This window comes from Hordeum vulgare, chromosome 6H, assembly GCF_904849725.1.
Source record: "Hordeum vulgare subsp. vulgare chromosome 6H, MorexV3_pseudomolecules_assembly, whole genome shotgun sequence".
Taxonomy (NCBI): domain Eukaryota; kingdom Viridiplantae; phylum Streptophyta; class Magnoliopsida; order Poales; family Poaceae; genus Hordeum; species Hordeum vulgare.
Genome location: NC_058523.1, coordinates 367017756 through 367040873, shown reverse-complemented (window position 1 = coordinate 367040873; position 23118 = coordinate 367017756). Strand labels below are relative to the sequence as shown.

Sequence of the window (23118 nt, the reverse complement as noted above, 5' to 3'; positions counted from 1 at the left end):
GCTAAAACCGCGCGTGCGCTAAAACGATTTGGGCGCGCTGGTCCTAGCCCCATCCCGCGCTGCGTATTTCGGGCGCTCACTTCGGTGCGCGGCAGACTCGAGCACGCGCGCGAACTCTCCCTTTCTTCCTCCTTTCTCCCGCGCGCGCCTGCGCCAGCGCCCCGACCACCATGGACGCGCACACCGGCGCCCCGCTGACCCCGCTGTACAGCCGCGACCCCCCCCCCCCCGCCGCCTCCGCCGCCGTCGCAGCCGCAGCTGCCGCCGCCGAAAACCCTAGCACGGCCGCCGTTGGCGCTGGCGCCGCCGCCGCCGGAGCTCCGTCGACCGTCGGCCTCGCGCGCAGCCTCTTCTTGCTGCCGCGGACGACCACGCCGGCGGGTGGCGTCGCGCCGGCGCCGTCCCGTGCCGCCGCCGCACCGTTGGAGCGGAAGAAAGGTAAAACATCCGCGAAGAAGAAGACGACGGACGGCTCCGGCAGCTCGAAGCCGAAGAAGAAGGTTGCAGTGCGCCGGTCGGGCGCGGCGTCTACCGAAGCGCCGGCGAGCTCACTCGTTGAGTCGGCGGCGGACGCGCACCACGTGTTTGATGAAATGCCCCCAAGGTGAAAAAAATTCCAACTTTAATTTTCTTGTTTTTTTTCAATGCATCATCATATAGATAGCTTATTTGCATTGTCACAAAACTTTGTAGTCTCAACGATGATGCATACATGTCAACTATGGGTGTTGGGTCCAACAATTCGCATTGGTCTCAAACCAATGACATCCATTTGGACGACCATGAGTTTGAGGTGGACGAGGAGGGTGAGGGCATTATCGAGGCGCCGAAAGGAAGAGCGGGCAATTACACCACCAACGATGACAAGTTACTATGCAATACTTGGTTGCAAGTGTCGAGGGATCCATCCGTTGGAGGTGATCAAAGTAGAGATGCTTATTGGGGCGAATGAAAGAACACTTTGATGCTCAGAACGTGAGTGGAATAGACCGCTCCGAAAGATCACTTCGGTCCCGATGGTCGACAATCAACTCGGATTGTCAAAAGTGGGCGGCCGCACAGAAGGCAGTTGACAAGCTTAACCCAAGTGGCACAAATGAGGATGATAGAGTAAGTGGCATCTCATACATGTTCATCATACTTGTTTTTGGTGTGAGAAGTGCTAACTTGTTTTGTTTTTCTTGTAGTACAACATTGCCCAAAACTTGTTCAAAGAAGAGACGAGGACAACCAAGAAGGGCAAGATCAAGAAAGGAAAAAATCTTTACCTTGCCTCATTGCTACGAAGTGTTGAAGGATGATGAGAAATGGAAGAAGCGTGAAGATTTGGATGATTTGCATTTGAGCAACAAACGCAAGCGCACAATTGAGTTGAATGATGATGAGGAGGAGGATGATGCATCAACGGATGACGGCAAGAGAAGCCCCACACCCAACTCGGTTTCATACTCGAAACCAAAACGACCGGATGGGTGCAAGAAGGACAAAACCGAAAAGAAGAAGAGGAAAGGAGATGATGAGCTCACAAATGTTATGGAAGCTATTGTGAAGGCAAGAAAAGAAGCCAACGAGGTGAGGAAAATGGCAAGGAACCAAGATGCCGCGGCCGAGGAGAGGAGGTTGGCGGCCGAGGAGAGGAGGGTGGCCGCCGAGGAGAGGAAAGTGGCATTGGAGGAGAGGAAGGTGGGCATGGAGGAGCGAGCTAAGTTGTTGGAATGGGAAAAACACTTGTTCTTCTTGGACACATCTTTGTTCAATGATGCGCAAAAGGAATATGTCAACCTTACCCGTGAAGAAGTGTTGATTCAAAAAAGAGCCATGATCCGCACAATGGGTGGCGATGGCCTTGGCGGCATGGGTGGCGGTGGCCTTGGCGGCATGGGTGGCGATGGGCTCGGCGCCATGGGAGGCATGGGCCTCGGCGCCATGGGAGCCATGGGTGGCGGTGTCCTTTGCGGCATGGGTGGCGGTGGCTTCGGCGCCATGGGTGGCTTTGGAGCACCCTCCAACGTTATGGGAGGCATGGGTGGCATGAGTTTTGCTTCTCTCATGGGCGGCATGGGTGCACCTCCGGCCATGGGTGGAATGTCTTTCGATGTGCCTCACACACATACCCATGAAAATGCCGTTGAAGATCTTGCCAAGACCGTCGGAGCTACACGTGATGCGGTGCGTGATGAGGTTAGGGAGGAAGATTCATCTTCGAAGGCGGAAGAATCGTCTTCGGAAGAAGAGGAAGACGACGAGGAAGATGATTGATGTTTTCAACTTTGTTGGATGAAACTTGTATTTTGAACTTGGTTTGCATTTTGAACTTGGTTGGATGAACTTGTGGGGATGACCATCTACTTGTTTGTGTTAAATTTCGCATGTTATTGCATTTTGATAAATGTTTCACATTGCATTTTAGGCGCTGCTGCAGCGGCGCACGCGCTGCATTTTTGCGCGCTGCTGGAGCGGAGCGCGCGCGCTGCAAACCAGCGCTACTGCTAGAGCCAGCGCTGCGCGACGCGTAAAATCAATCGCCCAGCGCGCTGCAAACTTGTTTTTTAGGCGCGGCGCGAAGAGCGCCTGTTGAAGATGCTCTTACCATGTGGGCTTCCACTTGTCAGGTGACAACGCGAGAGCCAAAGGCGCAAACTTCCCCTCTTCCTGCGCTCGAGTGTTGGCGCGCACCGAGCGGCGGCCGCGTCGTCGTGCGATGGATCGTCCCCAGCTCCGGAACCCTAGCAGCCGCCCTCTCAAGCCGCCGCGGCCACCACGAGGCTCGGCCGTCCAGCCCCCACCGGCGTCGAGGCCTCCCCCCGAGCCCTCCTCTCCAGGCCCGTCTCCCCCACCTCCACCGCTTTTACGATTCTTGCATAACCCCTCGAGTTCTTGGAACAAAGATCGAGCCAGAAGTTCCCGTCTCGTGGGTTGAGTTAGGATTTGGGGGTTCAGGAAGACGCCGCGGAATTAATTCTGCGGAAGGATTCTAATTGGACTGGAATGCCGATCCCGCATCTTCCCCCAAAGAAAAAAAGAAGAGTTCATGGCATTTTGGGAGAGTTGGGATCATTTCACCCTCGATCTAGTAGGATCATGTGTTACCCACATGTGGATGTTTTCCATCCGTTCTTTGTGATTCTTGAGTGTCATGTTCGGTTTGTGCAAGGTCCTCTAGGATCTCCCTTTACTTCTTTGAATTTTGTTTGTACAGCTCTTGCTATTGCGAAAATCTAGCTCACTGGCCCTCAAGTACCAACATTTTGGTCATTGCAGCCTTTCTTGAGTGAGAGTTTTATCCTGGAAATCATTCTGTATTTCTGACTTCATGTAATGATTGAGTACCTAATGGCAGATGGAAGACCAAGAAAAAAGGTTCGATTTGCAAGTGAAGCTGGTAGCCATCACATACATGCGAGACAGGATGCTAACACAAGCAAAGCTGAGAAAACTAAGCCCAAAGGTGTCGCTAGTCTCACTGGAACTCCTGTCTTTTTCAACAGTACTGAAACTATGCATTAGTTTTCTTTTAGACGCTATATGTTTGTGTATCTTGTACCCCCTCCGTAAACAAATATAAGAGTAGTGATCTAAACGCTCTTATATTTCTTTACGGAGGGAGTAATTCGGTAATCACAGCTTAAAGGGGTGCCACAACTATAATCTGATAATGTTATTTCTTTTTTTATGTTCAACCTGTTTGCTTATTGGAATTCCCAGTCGAAGATTCAATATACTCTAAATTCAAAAGGATATTTGCAATGTACCTGTTAGATTGTTGGAGCCATGTGATATTTAATTTTCTGTTGGAAGGATCAATGCTAGGTTGAGAACAACCCACCAGTTGACTTGTATCCAAACTTTCAAATTAGCAAAATACATAGGATCAGACAATCAAGTCTACCTAAGATTGGAGTAACAGAAAAATGAAAATAAAAGGCATTAACAATAAATAATGTGTGTTATTTGACACTCCTATTTGGGCATCATTTCCTATGCAGGTTCCAATGCGAAAACTACCGAACTCAAATTCTTTAAAAAATTGTGGGAGCAGTCGGGCAGTAGATCCCGTCCCCTCAGACAACCTCATCAAAACATTGTGCCAAGCATCTCCAAGCAAAAAGAGGGCGAGAGAATGGGTTTGTAACTTTGTATCCACTCTTGATGTCCTATAGTATTATTCTCTTTGGTTCTTCTTGCTTCAAACATTAGAAGGCGCTGCAATGGATCAGTCCTATGAACTTCTGTTCTTTCTGCATCTTGTAGAACCACAGAACGTGATGTTGCACAAGAAGTTCCCTGTCCAGAATGCTGCTCTATGTCCTGATGAGACCCCAGCCACACCCTCAAACAAGGAAATCTCTGATGAGCAAGTAGAAGTGCAAGCCTCACATTCTGGTCGGGTTTTCTTTCTCTGTCCCCTTCTTTTAATTACGAGTGATATGTCGTTAGACTCTTCTCACCATTGATCATCTACTCTGCAGAATATCACAATCATGATACACCTCAGTTAAAACCATGTGATATCCTGCCAACTGGTCATGTTTTCACACCCACGATTCAGACACCATTTGAACTTGCAGGGATTTCAAGAAATACCGGTGAGCACATGCTCATTGCTTGATGTAAATGTTTACTGCATAACTGCAATCACTACTTTACTGCTCTGTTATCAAAAGAAATACTGCATACTGCAGAAAGTTTTGCTGTATACAGTAATCAACCTTTCTGGTAACTGTACAGTTATATCACATATGACATAGTTGATATTTTATTTACCATGGATGCAATTTGGGAGTGAACAAACCAAAGATGCTAGTACTAAAACTTAAATAGATGTGAATATAATAATATCTTAATCACTGTTTATTATTATTAGACACTCTTTTTCCTTGCTAGCTATCAGATATCTCTTTTGGAAATGTACATAATTTTTTCTTACGTGGATGCGGATGTGTGCCCTGCAATCGCTCCCTGCTACACGCACACGTTACTGCTTAGATTAATGTTGAGATGATGAGATGATGATTCATCGTATCTAAATTCTGGAATTCCCAAGTTCTGAAAAGCTTTTGTAAGGTTGTGCCCATGAGATCATATGTTGTTAGCAGTATATTTATATCAATTTACAATTGCTACATTCAGATGAGATGCTAATCCCATTATGTTTCCACCTGTGGTGTACTGGTAATAGACACAAAACCTGGGAGTGGACGGATGTTTTCAGAAAAGAGAAGAAAATTATTAAAGCTAGCTGCAAAAACAGTGTCAATGGAAAGTTGCGAGTTGTTGCGAAGAAGGTTGTTATTAGATTATTGAATAATTTGATTATTTTGTACCTTCTCACGTATTCTAATATTGTTGGTGCGGTGATTGAATTTTTCAGATCAGAATTTTTTGCTGATATCTTGCAAAGGTTAGGCACCAACGACATAATAAGAAAGGTATTCTTTGCTGATCCTCACTAGTTTGAAAACTTGTCGTTACAAATGTATTATCACCTACTTAAAATTCTGTTATCTAGTTGGCTTACCTCTGACAGCTACCTAATGCAATGCAGCATCATAAAGAGCCCATGAGACAGAGGGAAATGGTTCACAGACGTGCTCGTTCTGATCCCAGAGGTCATTTTGAAAACATGCTTCATTACGGGGGTGACTTCAAATCATCAAGTAAACTGATATTTGGAAAAGAGTCATCCTCTTATTCAAGTGACGAATCACGTCAATTCCTAGCCTTGCCATGGGTAAACGATCAGGGTCTTCCAAGTTTTCTTGATTGGAAGGACGATTTATCTTGTGGGGACAATGAAGCACATGAGGGCATGTCATTACCATCTGCGTATACTACAAATCTTTCAAGTTCTGATTGGAAAACGGACACTGTTCACAACCAGGTCTCCAACTTTTTGCTAGAGGATGTTCAACAAATCACCAAAGGCAAATTAGCTTCGGCTAATGAATTGGGATGCAATATTCAAACTGAGCCAGATGATCACCATGAATGGGATCCAATGCTGTTGGTAACGGTCACTGAACCAATTTCAAATCGATTATCCTTCCCCTGTCAGATCAGAGAGCAGTCTATGGTGCCACTTGCGATATCAGATACTTCATGGCAACCTGAGCTTTCCAGATCTCTAGAGCATTGTGCTTCTAGGCCGCTTGGACTGGAGGTGGATGGCTTGATTGAGGCAGGATTGTTTGATAATTCTGATGCTGGACTTCTATCTGCATTTGATCAGTCACACGAGAAATGCACTTCTTCAAGCTTTTTAGGCCTTAGAAACGGATTTCTTGATGATAATAGTTTTAGCCGTATCTCCAACTTCCATGTTAGTGAGAGCAACGGCATTGTGTTGAATCCAGACAGAAGTTGCCTGAATTCCATATGTTCAACTTCAGATTATCCTTTTGAGCAGCGCTCGAAGAGCTTTTCTGACTCTGCTGCCCGTATATCTTGTATGACTGGAATGGAGGAGAACCATTTGACAGAGGCAGAGTTGTTTGATAATCCTGATACTGGGCTTCTACAGGGGCTGGATCGGCTACCTTTGAAATTCACTGCTTCAAGTTTTTCCAAGTACACCTCTGGAGATCATCATCATGACCCAAAGGATAGCAACAGGAATTTGTGCATGGATGCAAATGACACTTGTTTGGATTCCTTATCCTCATATTCAGAGCATTCTTGTAAGCAAAACTGGGAAAGCTTATGTGATTTCTCCACAGAATCATGGCCATCATCGCATCATGCCCAATCTCGTGGTGGTAGTTTGGAAGCTATGTTTGGTTTCTCGTCGAATGGAAGTATTTGCAATGATTTTGAGGATGACAACAGTATGACACTAGTCGAAGACAACACCAAGAGCGGCTTGTTCGGTACATCGGATCTTGCATTATTTGGTTCTTGCTCTACTAGTGATAGCATCAGCGAGACTCCCATGTTATTTCTTGATAGCGTAAGGTGGTAGCTCTGCACTCCATTGTTCCTTGAAGTGCTATTTGTTTCTGTGCAGACTGACCATGGTAGTGAAGGATAAATTCCGTTGGATGCAACTGCGTTCTCGGTGGCCCTGGCTGTGCCGAGTCGACCCTTCCAAACCTTGGGAAAATTTCCCAATCAAGGTGAATAAGCATGGCACTGGCCTTGTGCATGCAGCGTCGGTGACTGTCAGTGATGGAACGGATGCACGGTTATGGACGGATAGATGGACCGCAGACCAGTCTATAGCTGAGCTGGCACCTACAAAGTTCTTGCCACGGTCAGGGTCGTGAACTCTTAGCAGATATCAGTTTCAGATGCCATCCTCAACAACCGCTGGATCAGAGACATTGCTGGAACTCTGAATGTGCAAGACATTGTGGAGTTTCTCCATCCTGTGGAAATCATCAACAGCCACTCCATCTACCACGGCGTCGAAGAGATTTGGGCCTCCTACGCAGCTAGATCGGCATACAGTGCCCTGTTCGCCTTGCTTCACCTCCGTTTTGGACGGCTGAGTTTCGTTGAAATGCAAGGCACTCGCTTGGTTGGCTGCGGCGAACTGTTGTTGATGGGCAGATTGTCTCCAATGTCATGGTCTGACTAATCGGGATCACTGCCCGCCACGCTGTGATAAGACAGCTGAAACACTGTCACACCTGCTAACTGAATGGCCATATGCAAGACAGGTCTGCCATGAGGTCCTCTCGCCCTTGTCGCTGCAGGCCTCTGGCCTGCAGTAAGGCGAGACCTTCAACTCCTTGGAGCAAGTTGCAACACTCCCCAGGGAAGGCAAACTGAAAGGTGCACGATCACTCAACATGGTGAATCTGGAAGCTAGGAAACGACCATGTCTTCGACGACGCTTTGCTGAGCTACAACGAGCAGTCGAATCGAGATAATAGTCGAGGCAAAGCAGTGGATGCTGGCCGGAGGGGAGGCTCTATGCCGGTTGTCACTACATGCACGGGTTCCATGTGTATAGTTCTTTTCTCTTGTTGATTCGTCTTTGGTTTAGCGTAGACTAGGCTTCTTTCAGTTTTAACAGTTTTTTTAGCTCCGTTTTTTATGTATACCATTGATCCAATCAGATGTGCTTGAACTGATGTATGAAGCTGTGCATATGGCCAGAATATATATATGGATTTACTTTGCCTCCTCGGTTCCTTGGTTGTTGATGTTGAACAAGGTGATAAGTATGCGTCAAAAAACTGGGTGATAAATGTGAAAACAGGGAACCGAGGGGCATAATTTATCACCCTAGTTCATCTTGCCAAGAAGAAGATTGTGTAGCATGAGCCATCTCATATGTGTGAAGTTATGCCATGTGCTTGTGTTTGCTTGTGCTTGAAGTGATGTATGAAGTTGGGCTCTGATGTTGAACTAGGGGGAGCTGAATGAGAGATTCTACATCTGCATGCATAGACAGAATAAACAAACCATTTCATCTTTTCATATTATCTTTGTTGATTGAAAAGTGTTGTCTCAGCATGCACGCGTGGATGGGATGGCATGTTGATTGATCAAAGCTTTGGGTATTTTGGTTTTGTTTTGGAAAGGAGTTGTACTATATGGTGGCTAAAGGAAACCGACAATTTGGCGGTCAATGACTCTCCAAAGTGACGAACAATTTCCCATGCCTTTTGCACCTCAACATGTGATGCGAGCTTTCGTTTGGAGAAATTATATATGTATACTGTACAGTACTTTCTCGTAGTAGACAAAGCTACTCCATCTCATCCCTGCGCACCTGAGTTCACGCTTTTCTTGGAAGTATCTAAGTGCCCTTCTACACCTTAGCTCAAATGAGCTCGGACAAACAGTAAATTCAAAAAAAAATTAAAAATATTTTTAAAAAGTTGATTTTTTATGGTAAATTTGACAAATGTTCTAAGAGCTTATAAAATTTCAGTACGAAATCATATTTGTGAAAATCGTGACAAAGAAAACAAAATTAGTGCTTCAAAATGCTCTTGAAGGTAGCATTTTTATTTGCCACGACTTTCACGAATGTGATTTTATGATGAAACTTTACGAGCTCTTAAAGATTTATGAATATTTATCATAAAAAAAATCAGATATTTTTAAATAGCTTGAATATTTTTAATTTTTTTTACTATTTATTCAGGCTCATTTGAGCTCGGATGCAAAACATCATATCCCGCCCCGCCAAAACTTACTTTGTGTTGTTGATCTCCAGGGCCTCTATTTATTATTTAGAAAAAACATTAAGAAACAATTCCGCGCGGGCCAAACAAACACCAGAGCATAACATGGCAAGAAGCGATTGTGTAACATGAGCCATCTCATCAAGTAACTAACATGTGAAACGTGGTAGTAGGGCTTCAAAAAGAAACGTGGTAGTAGTGAATTAGCTCTCCGCTCCACTCGACATGTTTGTGAGATTCCGTGACAATGGTACCTCGACCTCGAAGCCGTGCTGCCGGCCGGCGCGTCACAGTGATCCTTTCTAGGCGTAGAAGGAGAAAACCACGTACAGTAGGAGTAGTATTTTTATGCACGGCTTTTCTGGTGCTCGTAATCCTCTCAGTAGATTGTTCCTCTGGCCTCATTTTGAGTGCTCTTCTCCGAGTGCGGGGAAAATAAACAATACTACAGTATCCAACGCGAAGAAACTCATGACCTTGTGCGACAAAGTTTGCGCCCGTCGTTTCTTCTCACGAACATGTCGCGCGTACGCTGAAAATGAGGCGGATTGAGGCGAGACCTGATGAGTGGATGCTACGATATGGGCGCGCACCCACCAGGAATCATGGCGCGGGGGCTCAAAGGAAAGGGCTGGCTTTGCCGTACCAACAGGAGACACGCGAAGACGACGTGCCGGAGTCCAGATCATGCATGGCTGGGGGAACAGGACATCTACAATGAAGATTCTTCATGACAGACCGAGAGAGGAATAGTGAACCGACCTAGCGAGAGAGCCGGGCCGGGCCGTTTTGATCACGCGGATGACAGATGTTAACGGCCTCTCCGTCTGCCCCACTGCGCATGTGCCTGACAAGTGGGGCCACCCTGTCATAATCCGGCTAAGATTTTAAGCAAATGGTCATTTGTATTCATTGAAAAGAAGAAAAAAACAAATTTGGGGCAGGTATCATGACAAGAAAAAGATTGTCCTTTTATGAAAACGGATGTTTTATCACTTAAAAATGTTCAAGCATTACATCCAGCCTCTGCATAATCAGGATGCGTACAACCAAACAAAGTTCTCTCGCACAAACGGAAAATGAAAAGGCAAAATACAAAGAAACATGCAGAGTACATGTAACGTCTAAAGTGAAGGTGGGTCAATTCTAAGATCATGCTGCCACTCATGTTGAGTAAAAGTATTTTTTGCCGTATCCTTCAATCTTGTATACACATCCGTAAACACGTCTCGATTCTTCATGCGTTGTAGAGAGGACAAACATAAAGTCTCGGTTCATCTATAGATAACCTGCATCATCACTAAAAACCTTATTATTTTTACATAGTCAAAGCGATCAAATAACGTCAACTGCTCCCGCCCTAAGAAGAGTCCTAACATGTGATCTATCCCATATAAGCAGTTGTCAAATACATTAGCAACACTACAAGGAGGATACAAGTCAGAAGCTATCTGGATGACTGACCATATAAAACGAGTCAATTCGTATTGAAAGAACAAATGTTTGATTGTCTCATCATGCCAACAAAATATACATTGCGGACTTTGATGTCAATTTCTCTTAATAAGGTTATATTTAGTAAGGGTGACTTCACGACGAAGATATCATGCAAAAAATATTTCTTAAAAGGTATCTTCATCTTTCATATCTTGTTATTATCAACTGGTACATCAAACTAATTAACGCTCTACACATAGACTACACAGAGAATTGTCCATTCCCATGTAGGTTCCATATCAGAATATATTATACCCATATGACAATTGCATTGTGGACAATCGCTGGAGCAGGATGTAGCACAACTAGAGTCTGGGTTCAACAAAAAACTCTTCTGAACGTCACATTTAATTTTTAGACGTATTTGAGACAATTTAGTTTTTTTTATTTAGCTGTAAACTATGAGATATTTATTCAGACTTAAACTTTTAAATGTATTTAGAACAATTTAATGTTTAGATGTACTTTTATTTGAACATATGTAATAAAAAATAAAAAATGGCCGCAAGCCTGTCGCGCAGACAGAAAATATATCGGCACGTTGAATGCATGGCCGATTCAAACAAAAAAAAGTGAACATGCGGATCCAAACGAACAAAACGTGGACAGACAACGCGTTCGTTTGGATCGCCTGCTTGAAGTTGTTCTTAATGTGGTAATGTACAAGATTACAAGCTTTGAGATACCCATTGTAAAATGTGAATTTTACGGCTGCCATGGAAAGGCACGACAACTATGAAACCTTTGGCATCTTTTAGTGATGGAGTAGGGGGCGTGTCAAGTAAATGCATGGCTCTTCTGATGGCCCCTATCCTCCCTTGTAGATTGTTCCACGCCTCATTCTGGGTACTGTCAACAACAATTCAATATCGAACGCGAAGGAACTTTTGCCCCGCATAAAGCATCCATCGTTGATGGCCCAAATTGATAGTAAATATCTTGCAATGCTTCCATGTTTACACATACAGAATAGATAAGACTCCGGGAAAATGCAGCAACTTGTAAATATTTTCACCAGCTTCGAGGCTCAAAATGATAGTACAGCTACCATTACCATGGCAATGCCGTTGGAGAGCAGAAAATAAAAATCGACATTGCGGCGAGCATGAACATGATTCCCAAGCTGCATGGTAGCGGCGTCTGCCGTCCCATGATCAGCGTCAATATAACCAGGAAAACTTTGTCACGGGCGCTAGCTTCACGCGGCCCCCGCCAAATCGCCCCACAACTGACTGCATGTGGATCCAAGCAAAGCAACAAGCTTAGCTCGCTTTGCACTGCAGAGCGGAACAGTAAACAGTCATTCCTACTGTTCACGCGTACCCCGAGCTGGCCCGGCTCCTACTCCTGGCCCCTTGACCCCTTGCTTTGCCTGCGCAGCGCACGCGAAAATCGCTGTGCATCTGACATTCCGATGCAAGCGCAGGCAGACGGCTACAAATTACAAATTTGCAATTTGAGCCCTCATCATTTACTCCCAAAAGGCCCGGGACCAGCCGGGCAAAAGTACCCGAAAGCACCTGTAGCTGCCGCTGCGCTGCGCTGCTCGCTGACAGAAAGAGGGAATCTCTCCTACGGTGCCTAGCTCCGCATGTGACCGACTAGCAAAGGTGGAGCATGCGTCGCTTCCTTCCTGCCTGCAGTTTCATCTCATCGGCCGTGCCGTCGATTATCGGTTGGTAACGTTCCCGCGCGCGCATATGCTGCCGCCGCTGCTGCTGCTGCTAGCTGCTAGGTGCCCTGCTGCTAGGTGACTGTTCATCGTGCTGGCCGGGAGTGGCCGAGCGGCTGGGCCACCGGGGACTGCGCGCTCCGAGGGAAGCGTTGGAGGCAGCGAGGCGTGTGCGTCGTCGCCTGTACCGTGAGAACAGCGCGCGCCTCCGCTCGTCAGGTGGACTATCCATCCCGTGGACCGTGGTGGCGGTGCGGCGACGAACGTAGGAGGGCCTCCACCTCGTGCACTTGCAGTTCCACCCTACCCCTCCTGGAAGGGCGTGCATGGTTCAGTTGGGTTTCTGGAAAAAGAAAGTTCTCAGCGCGGCAAAGCTCGCGTCTTCTTCTAGTATAATTTTAGTAATCTCTACCTGTTTACCCATTTTCTACACGCCGGAATTCCAGTTATTTTTACAAACTCCACGGTGCAGAGGTGTTGTTTTAGTAATCACTGTGAAGTCCGCTCCCTCTGACCGTTGAACCAAACAAAAATGAACAGAACCGTCTAATTTTAACCAACAGCACTAGCATTAGTGTTCAGAAGACACAGTTAAATTTACCATCTCACCGCCAACTAATAATCGCCTAGATTTTAAAGATTTTTCAAACACATCTTTTAAACTATGACGGAGGAAATACCGGAGGAAATACTCTCGTCAAAATTAGACGGTTCTGTTCATTTTTGTTTGGTTCCACGGTCAGAGCATCTCTAGTGGATGGTGTAAATTTAAACGTGTATATCTTCATATACACGTCCATATACACGTTGTTAAATTATACACCTCCCAGTTTTTCAGTGGAACGTGTAAATTAGGATGTGTATATTCCAACGGCTATATTTTCAACGGCTATATTTTCAACGGCTATATTTTCAAACGGCTATATTTCCAACGGCCATATTTCTGATCTATATAAACCACCCCTATCACCTTTCTTCCAGCACACTTCTATCTCTGACTTCTCTTCTCACCTAGATTTCTCTATCGTCTATCACGCAACACAATGAACACATCCACTTGGGACATGAGTTCTTCGTCATCTTCATCTCGCGACGATGAACTCATACTTGCAGCATTCGCCGAGCGCGAGGAGGAAGAGAGAAAAAACACTCGACGCCGTGGCGGTTCCAAGCATGGACGTCAGTCAATCGATCGAGGAAGAGATGCCAGATTTATTCTTCTGTGGAACGACTACTTCAAAGAAGTTCCTCGCTTTCCCGAACATTTGTTTCGACGAAGGTTCGTAATTAGTACACTTCTGTGCTTTGGTCCTTTTTTCATTTCCCTGTCTCATTTACTTTTTATGCATAGATTTAGGATGTCGCGTACTTTGTTCAACCGCATAGCTGATGGTATACTTGAGCATGACTATGATGGTTATTTTAGGCAAAAAAGAAGTGCTTCTGGAGCTCTTGGGTTACATCCTCTATAAAAGATGACCGCGGCAATGCGGATCCTCACATATGGAATAACAGCCGATGGTGTTGATGAGTACATCCGGTCCGCTGAGGCTACTAATTTAGAGTCTTGCAAGAAATTTGTGATCAAAGTTTGTGAAGTTTTTGGGGAAAAGTACGTGAGATCTCCAAATGAAGAAGACATTGCTAGGTTACTTGCAATAGGGGAGGAAAGAGGATTTCCCGGTATGTTAGGGAGCATAGATTGCATGCACTGGGGGTGGAAAAATTGCCCCAAAAAATGGCATGGCATGTTTAGAGGCCATGTGAACGAGCCCACTATGATCTTGGAAGCAGTAGCTTCACAAGATCTTTGGATTTGGCATGCTTATTTTGGTTTACCAGGGTCTCTAAATGATATAAATGCTCTTCAACGTTCTCCTGTTTTTACAAAGCTAGCCGAAGGCCACACTCCTCCAGTGAATTATAGCAGCAATGGTCGTCAGTACACAATGGGGTATTATCTTGCATATGGTATCTATCCACGGTGGGCAACATTTGTGAAGAGCATACCAGCTCCAACTAGCAGAAAGCATAAAACTTTTGCCAAGAACTAGCAGAAAGCAGTAAATTGTTCTTACAACAACAACATATAGCTCACATTACTCTAGGCCGCGAGCAAGGATCTCCTCCTGCTTAGCTTGGTAGAACTGCTTTTGCGTATCAGTCCCAACAATATCCAAACTTCTATTTGCCCATGTTGCTATGAGAACCTTGTCCTCATCACTAGATCAATTTTTTCCTTTGTTGGATTTTGCTTTCTTTGTTATTGCAAAACGATGCTGAGTTGATGGAGTTGCCTGCTCTCCAATTGGACTATTTGGTTGTGTTTGTGTGTAACCAAAATCAATGGTGTCCAAGAAGGCTTGGTCATCATCCATCTGACTTCAAATTGACAGCAATAGTTCAATTGGCACCTATTTTACATCACAATCTGAATCGAATTGACAGCAATAGACAAAAAAGGCGTGTAAAATTGACAGCAATCTGAATGTTCAGAAGTTTCAGTCTCGTCGCTGCCTCTCCCTTCCGGCGCTGTCTTTCCCTCCCGTCGCTGCCCATCCCCCTCCCTCTCCCGTCGCTGCCCATCGCCCTGTTGGAAATATGCCCTAGAGGCAATAATAAAATGGTTATTATCATATTTCCTTGTTCATGATAATCGTCTATTGTTCATGCTATAATTGTGTTAACATGAAACAGTAATACATGTGTGAATAAATAGATCACAATGTGTCCCTAGCAAGCCTCTAGTTGGCTAGCTCGTTAGTCAATAGATGATCATGGTTTCCTGGTCATGGGCATTAGATGTCATTGATAACGGGATCACATCATTGGGAGAATGATGTGATGGACAAGACCCAATCCGAAGCGTAGCACTAGATCGTATTGTTCGTATGCTAAAGCTTTTCTAGTGTCAAGTGTCTTTTCCTTTGACCGTGAGATTGTGCAACTCCCGGATACCGTAGGAGTGCTTTGGGTGTATCAAACGTCACAACGTAACTGGGTGACTATAAAGGTGCACTACGGGTACCTCTGAAAGTGTTTGTTGGATTGGTACGAATCGAGATCGGGATTTGTCACTCCGTGTGACGGAGAGATATCTCTGGGCCCACTCGGTAGAACATCATCATGAGCTCAATGTGACTAAGGAGTTAGTCACACGATGACGTGCTACGGAACGAGTAAAGAGACTTACCGGTAACGAGATTGAACAAGGTATAGGTATACCGACGATCGAATCTCAGGCAAGTTCTATACCGACAGACAAAGGGAATTGTATACGGGATTGATTGAATCCTTGACATCGTGGTTCATCCGATGAGATCATCGTGGAGCAAGTGGGAGCCACCATGGGTATCCAGACCCCGCTGATGGTTATTGGCCGGAGAGGTGTCTCGGTCATGTCTACCTGTCTCCCGAACCCGTAGGGTCTACACACTTAAGGTTCGATGATGCTAGGGTTATAGGGAATTGTTATACGAGGTTATCGAAAGTTGTTCGGAGTCCCGGATGAGATCCCGGACGTCACGAGGAGCTCCAGAATGGTCCGGAGGTAAAGACTGATATATAGGACGGGTGGTTTCGGACACCGGAAGTGTTTCGGGCGTCACCGGCAACGTACCGGGAGCACCGGAAAGGGTTCCGGAGGTCCACCGGGAGGGCCACCAGCCCCAAAAGGTGACATGAGCCAAAAGGTGGAAGGGAACCAGCCCAGAGTGGGCTGGTGCGCCTCCCACTAGGGGCCCAAGGCGCAGGTGAGAGGGAAAGGGGGGGGGGGAAACCCTAAGCTAGGTGGGCCTAAGGCCCACCAGGGATGCGCCACACCCCTCCTCCCCTCTTGGCCGCCACCTCCTGGCGCAGATGGGGGCTGCCGCACCCCTTGGGGGTGGGAACCCTAAGGGTTGCGCCCCCTCCCTCTCCCCCTATATATAGTTGAGGTTTGGGGCTGTTTTGTGGCACAGTTTTTCCTCTCCCTCGGCGCAGCCCTGCTCTTCTTTCTCCTCCTCTCTGCTGGTGCTTGGCGAAGCCCTGCCGGGAGACCTCGTCTCTCCATCGACACCACGCCGGCGTGCTGCTGGAGATCTTCCCCAACCTCTCCCTCCTCCTTGCTAGATCAAGGTGCAGGAGACGTCACCGGGCTGCACGTGTGTTGAACGTGGAGGTGCCGTAGTTCGACACTAGATCGGAATCACACCGCGATTTGAATGCCGCGAGTACGACTCCATCAACCGCGTTCTAGTAACGCTTCCGCTTAGCGGTCTTCAAAGGTATGAAGATGCACTCACCCCTCTCTCGTTGCTGGTCTCTCCATAGGAAGATCTGAATATGCGTAGGAATTTTTTTGAATTTATGCTACGTTACCCAACAATGGCATCCGAGCCAGGTTTTCTATGCGTAGATTCTATGCACGAGTAGAACACAAAAGGTTGTGGGTGATGATTTGTCAATTGCTTGCCGCTACTAGTCTTATTCTTTTCCGGCGGTATTGTGGGATGAAGCGGCCCGGACCGACCTTACACGTACGCTTACGTGAGACTGGTTCCACCGACAGACATGCACACCGTGCATAAAGGTGGCTAGCGGGTGTCTGTCTCTCCCACTCTAGTCGGATTGAATTTGATGAAAAGGGTCATTACGAAGGGTAAATAGCTTTGGCGTATCATCGTTGTGGCTGTCACGTAGGTAAGAAAGCGTTCTTGCTAGAAACCCAAATCAGCCACGTAAAACTTGCGACAACAATTAGAGGATGTCTAACTTGTTTTTGCAGGGTTTGACATGTGATGTGATATGGCCAAAGTTGTGATGTTGCATGTATGATGTATGAGATGATCATGTTATTGTAATAGGTTTCACGACTTGCATGTCGATGAGTATGACAACCGGCAGGAGTCATAGGAGTTGTCTTAATTTATTGTATGAGATGCAATGCCATGTGCTTACTACTTTTACTTCATTGCTAACGGTTAGCTATAGTAGTAGTGATAGTAGTAGTTGGCGTGACGACTTCACGGAGACACGATGATGGAGGTCATGATGATGTAGATCATGGTGTCACGCCGGTGAAAATGATGATCATGCGATGCCTGAAGATGGAGATCGAAAGAGCAAAGATGATAATGGCCATATCATGTCACTATATGATTGCATTGTGATGTTTATCATGTTTTTCATCTTATTGCTTAGAACGGCGATAGCATAATAAGATGATCCCTCTTAAAATTTTGAGAACGTATTCCCCTAAGTGTGCACCGTTGCGAAGGATCGTTGTCTCGAAGCACCACGTGATGACCGGGTGTGATATATTCTAACGTTCACATACAACGGGTGTAAGCCAGATTTACACACGCGAAACACCTAGGTTGACTCGACGAGCTTAGCATGTACAGACATGACCTCGAATACAAGAGACCGAAAGGTCGAACATGAGTCGTATGGTTGAATACGATCAGCATGAAGTTGCTCACCATGGTGACTAGTCCGTCTCACGTGATGATCGGACACGGGTTAGTCAACATGGATCATGTATCACTTAGATGACTAGAGGGATGTCAATTTAAGTGGGAGTTCATACTTAATTTGATTAAATGAACTTAATTGTCATGAACTTAGTCTAAAAGTTGTCTTTATAAAGTACACACGGATCTAAATGTCGCAGACCCGTAGACTAAACCTCTTCCACGAGCAAAACATGATCAACACCATAATGCTATGGGTGTTCGATACATCACAATGTAACTAGATTATTGACTCTAGTGCAAGTGGGAGACTGTTGGAAATATGCCCTAGAGGCCATAATAAAATGGTTATTATCATGTTTCCTTGTTCATGATAATCGTCTATTGTTCATGCTATAATTGTGTTAACAGGAAACAGTAATACATGTGTGAATAAATAGATCACAATGTGTCCCTAGCAAGCCTCTAGTTGGCTAGCTCGTTAGTCAATAGATGATCATGGTTTCCTGGTCATGGGCATTAGATGTCATTGATAACGGGATCACATCATTGGGAGAATGATGTTATGGACAAGACCCAATCCTAAGCGTAGCACTAGATCGTATTGTTCGTATGCTAAAGCTTTTCTAATGTCAAGTGTCTTTTCCTTCGACCGTGAGATTGTACAACTCCCGGATACCGTAGGAGTGTTTGGGTGTATCAAACGTCACAACGTAACTGGGTGACTATAAAGATGCACTACGAGTACCTCTAAAAGTGTTTGTTGGGTTGGTACGAATCGAGATCGGGATTTGTCACTCCGTGTGACGGAGAGGTATCTCTCGGCCCACTCGGTAGAACATCATCATGAGCTCAATGTGACTAAGGAGTTAGTCACACAATGACGTGCTACGGAACGAGTAAAGAGACTTACCGGTAACGAGATTGAACAAGGTATAGGTATACCGACGATCGAATCTTGGGCAAGTTCTATACCGACAGACAAAGGGAATTGTATACGGGATTGATTGAATCCTTGACATCGTGGTTCATCCGATGAGATCATCGTGGAGCAAGTGGGAGCCACCATGGGTATCCAGACCCCGCTGATGGTTATTGGCCAGAGAGGTGTCTCGGTCATGTCTACCTGTCTCCTGAACCCATAGGGTCTACACACTTAAGGTTCGATGACGTTAGGGTTATAGGGAATTGTTATACGAGGTTATCGAAAGTTGTTCAGAGTCCCGGATGAGATCCTGGACGTCACGAGGAGCTCCGGAATGGTCCGGAGGTAAAGATTGATATATAGGACGGATGGTTTAGGACACCGAAGTGTTTCAGGCATCACCGGTAACGTACCGGGACCACCGGAAAGGGTTCCAGAGGTCCACCGGGAGGGGCCACCAGCCCCAAAAGGTGACATGGGCCGAAAGGTGGAAGGGAACCAACCCAGGGTGGGCTGGTGCGCCTCCCACTAGGGGCCCAAGGCGCAGGGGAGAGGGAAGGGTGGGCAAACCCTAAGCCAGGTGGGCCTAAGGCCCACCAATGGTGCGCCACACCCCTCCTCCCCTCCTGGCCGCCACCTCCTGGCGACATGGGGGCTGCCGCACCCCTTGGGGGTGGGAACCCTAAGGGCTGCGCCCCCTCCCTCTCCCCCTATATATAGTTGAGGTTTGGGGTTGTTTTGTGGCACAATTTTCCCTCTCCCTCGGCGCAGCCCTGCTCTTCTTTCTCCTCCTCTGTGTCGGTGCTTGGCGAAGCCCTGTCGGGAGACCTCGTCTGTCCATCGACACCACGCCGTCGTGCTGCTGGAGATCTTCCCCAACCTCTCCCTCCTCCTTGCTGGATCAAGGTGCGAGAGACGTCACCGGGCTGCACGTGTGTTGAACGCGGAGGTGCCGTAGTTCGACACTAGATCGGAATCACACCGCGATCTGAATCGCCGCGAGTACGACTCCATCAACCGCGTTCTAGTAACGCTTCCTCTTAGCGATCTTCAAAGGTATGAAGATGCACTCACCCCTCTCTCGTTGTTGGTCTCTCCATAGGAAGATCGGAATATGCGTAGGATTTTTTTTGAATTTATGCTACGTTACCCAACACCCCCTCCCTCTCCCGTCATTGCCTCTCCCTCCCGTCGCTGCCCATCCCCCTCCCTACCTCTGCCCATGCCGCCGCCCTACATCTCCCCATCTGCAGGTAGCGCGGGCCGCCGCTCTACCTCTCCCCATCTGCAGGTAGCACCGGCCGCCGCCCTTCCTCTGCCAAAGCCGCCGCCCTACCTCTTCCCAGGCACAGGTAGCGCCGGCCGCCGCCCTACCTCTTCCCAGGCACAGGTAGCGCCGGCCGCCGCCCTACCCCTCCCGTCCCCAGATCTGGCTGCAGGGCGTGCGACCCCTCGTCCCCGCCCTCCCGCTCGTGAGCTCGTTCGGAGAGGAAGAATTTACCTTGGGCGGCGGCCGGAGAAGAACGCGACGGCGATCTGGGCGAGGTAGGGCCGCGGGACGAAGCAGGCGAGCTCACGAGCGTGGCTTGATCGTGGTTGTTTCCACGCCTCGTACCGTCGTGGCTGGGCGTGGATGTTTTACACCCCTTTTACACAAGTCGCTGGGAGTCGCTGGGAGGTAAAAAAACTGTTGGGATCATGTATATTTACTATACACGTCCATATAGAGGATCCACTAGAGATGCTCTCAGAGGGAGCGAACTTCACAGTGGTTACTAAGGGCTTGTTTGGGACTGCTTCACTCCATCAAAATCAGCTCCGCTTCATCAAATCCACTTTAGAACAGTTTCATATAGGAGTTGCAACCATCTCAAGAGAATGTTTGGCTCTCATTTAGCTCCAGCTTCACGGATGGAAAATTTGGTGAAAAGGATCTATTTGATTGGATGAGAGGTTAGAAACGAAGGGGTATCCACTTACTGGTGGCAGTGATGGGTAATTTTCTTCCAACCTGAGCTTCTATAATTCTATGGAGCACCTCCTAGGGAGCTTCACAAAAAACAAGGAGTTGGACCCTAGATTCTAATTTTTTTACGGAGCGGTATATCGTGGAGCCACCCCGTTTGGCTTACGTTTTCTAGAGCGGAGCTGAATTTTCTGGGATTTTTTCACTGTTTTGATCCTTAAGGCGTAAGTTCATCACATAACGAACTCGGTTCGAAAGTATTTCACGTTTTGACCCTTTTGGAAACGCCATAGTCCATGGCGTTGCAGGTCTTAGGCCAAACGCCAGTCTACTGGACGTTGCAGCCCTTAGCAGAAACGCCAAGGGGCTGGCGTTGCAGACCAAAGCAGCATGCCGTGGGCTGGCTGGATGTCGTCGCTGCGTTCCATAGTGGGTCTGCAACGCCAGGACTGTTGGCGTTTCACAATCGGCCTGCAACGCCACATTAGACTGGCGTTGCAAGAAAGAAAAAACGCCACGGTAGACAGGCGTGTCACTGTAGGGCAGCAACGCCAGCACTGTTGGCGTTTCATAGTGGGTCTGCAACGCCACGGTAGACTGGCGTTGCGGAAAATATAAAACGCCACGGTAGACAGGTGTATCACTGTAGGGCAGCAACGTCACGGTAGACTAGCGTTTCTATGTGCGTCTGCAACGCCACGGGCTCTGGCGTTTCAAAAAAGGCAGATCGTGAAATAGTTTCAGTCAGAGTTCATTCCGTGAAATACTTTCATCCCAGGGGTCAAAATCGTGAAACAGTCCCAAACAGGCTCTAAAACAACACCTCCGCACCGTGGAGTTTGTAAAAATTACTGGAATTCCGGCGTGTAGAAAATGGGTTAACACGTAGAGATTACTAAAATTACTAGAGGAACACGCGAGCTTTGCCGCGCTGGGAACTTTCTTTTTTCAGCTTCAGTTTCGTGGAACAGGTCATTGACAAGCACACACGGTACAAAACATATCACACGCACGCACGCACAACTCGCTGCACATACACGTTAAGACCATTATGCGTCTATCATGATCTACAATTTATACACACGTGACACGTTTTGAGAAAATTCTAAGAGCATCCCTACCAAACCCTGTATATTGTTCTGATTCATAAAATAATCGTTAAAATATGGATTCATGTAAAAAAAGCTGCCACATGACACCCCGTATCGGGTCGCGACCTGTAAAATTATTTAAGAGGCACAAAAAACATTTCCGTCAAATTCGTGAAAATAAGGATTTCCAAGCCAACCTGAAGACGACATGTATACACGAAAGACCGTTGGCAGGAGTCCAACTGCCATCGAAACCTTCATGGCTTGCTCCCATCCGCCATTCCCCGGCTGCGCGCCGCCTGCCCCAGCCGTTGCGCCCGTTGACCGTCCGCTGCGCTGCTGGTCGTGCCCGTGTGCGGCTCTCCTGACGAAGGATCTAGGCCGTTGACCGTTCGCTGCGCTGCTGGTCGTGCCCATGTGCGGCTCTCCTGACGAAGGATCTAGCTAGCTGAATCGATTCAATTCAAAGGGCGCTACCTAGCTAGCTAGCTCTAGGTGAATCGATTCATTCCAACGACGCTAGCTAGGTAGCTAGCTCTCGGTGAATCAATTCGAACAAGCTAGTTAGCTCTAGCTCGTGGGCGAGTCCGGTCGCCGTCCGCCCCAGTCGGTCGTCTGCCGATGGCCGCTCGTCCGCCAACGATCGCCCCATGTCTTCCTTGTCTGCCTGTTCGCCGATGGCCGCCCTGTTCTACAGTATGTGCCGATTTTAGATTGACGTGAGAAAGAGGACGACCAAATAAAAAATGGCTAAAATTAGTATATTTAGAGAATATTCCTTTTTAGGGTCCATCTTACGGGGTGTGACTCTGCCCACACCCACGCCGACATGCAAAGTCATTTTCCACGAACTGTAAACGCATTTTGTGGGTCGGTGTTATACGGGGTCCGCTAGAGATGCTCTAAAGCTATTCGTTTCGCACCTGCCTGTGCTGACCCAGCCGCAGTCGTCCTCACCTACCTCACCCACATGGTGAGGAGTGGTCTTCTCTTCGTCCGTTCGGGCTGACCGTGAGTCAGCGAGGGCGGAGCTACGTGCTTTGTCCTCTTCGTTGCTGACGCCAAAAGGGACGACAAGACCAGTAGCGTCAACGCCATCCACGTCTTCATCATCGTTCGAGGGTGTAGGAGCTGAGGTGCAACCCATTCGGTCTTCTTCGTTGTTGTCGTACCCATCTACTCCAACACTAGGGGGTGCCAGGACAGCTGGTGCTGCCGACTTCACTCCTTCACCGCTGAGACGCAGCGACTGTCACTCCGTCAGTGTTGATGGTGCATCAGCCACTGGCGAAGGCTCTCTCGTCAAGGCCATGCTTAGGACAGAAGCCCACAACCTCGACTTCGAAGGTTATTCATGCATGTACGTGATGGCTCCAT

The 23118-nt window shown here is 47.3% G+C and overlaps 1 protein-coding gene and 1 long non-coding RNA gene across 3 annotated transcripts; both read left to right on the top strand.

Annotated features, from left to right (window-relative positions):
• The first annotated feature begins 2611 nt into the window (after positions 1-2611).
• Positions 2612-8128, top strand: LOC123403967. Of its 2 annotated transcripts, XM_045097869.1 has the most exons (8): positions 2612-3448; positions 3987-4124; positions 4252-4383; positions 4470-4586; positions 5180-5285; positions 5372-5429; positions 5546-6866; positions 7004-8128. In XM_045097869.1, the coding sequence occupies exons 1-8, from the start codon at positions 3319-3321 to the stop codon at positions 7006-7008; spliced, it is 2007 nt and encodes a 668-aa protein (XP_044953804.1). In that variant the 5' UTR covers positions 2612-3318; the 3' UTR covers positions 7009-8128. The 2 variants fall into 2 exon arrangements, with proteins under 2 accessions (XP_044953804.1, XP_044953803.1); XM_045097868.1 differs by having other exon boundaries at positions 5546-8128.
• A 5223-nt stretch (positions 8129-13351) lies between these two features.
• LOC123404773 lies at positions 13352-13701 on the top strand. The gene is made up of 2 exons (XR_006611905.1): positions 13352-13585; positions 13658-13701. It is a non-coding gene; the product is annotated as an uncharacterized LOC123404773 (long non-coding RNA).
• Positions 13702-23118: the final 9417 nt, after the last annotated feature.

What these genes read in the sequence shown, in the direction of transcription:
- LOC123403967 (XM_045097868.1), top strand. Translation starts at nt 3,319, where the DNA reads ATGATTGAGTACCTAATGGCAGATGGAAGACCAAGAAAAAAGGTTCGA. An exon ending in AAAAGAGGGCGAGAGAATGG is followed by an intron (nt 4,125 to 4,251) that starts GTTTGTAACTTT and finishes TGCATCTTGTAG; the next exon opens with AACCACAGAACGTGATGTTG. An exon ending in AGGGATTTCAAGAAATACCG is followed by an intron (nt 4,587 to 5,179) that starts GTGAGCACATGC and finishes TACTGGTAATAG; the next exon opens with ACACAAAACCTGGGAGTGGA.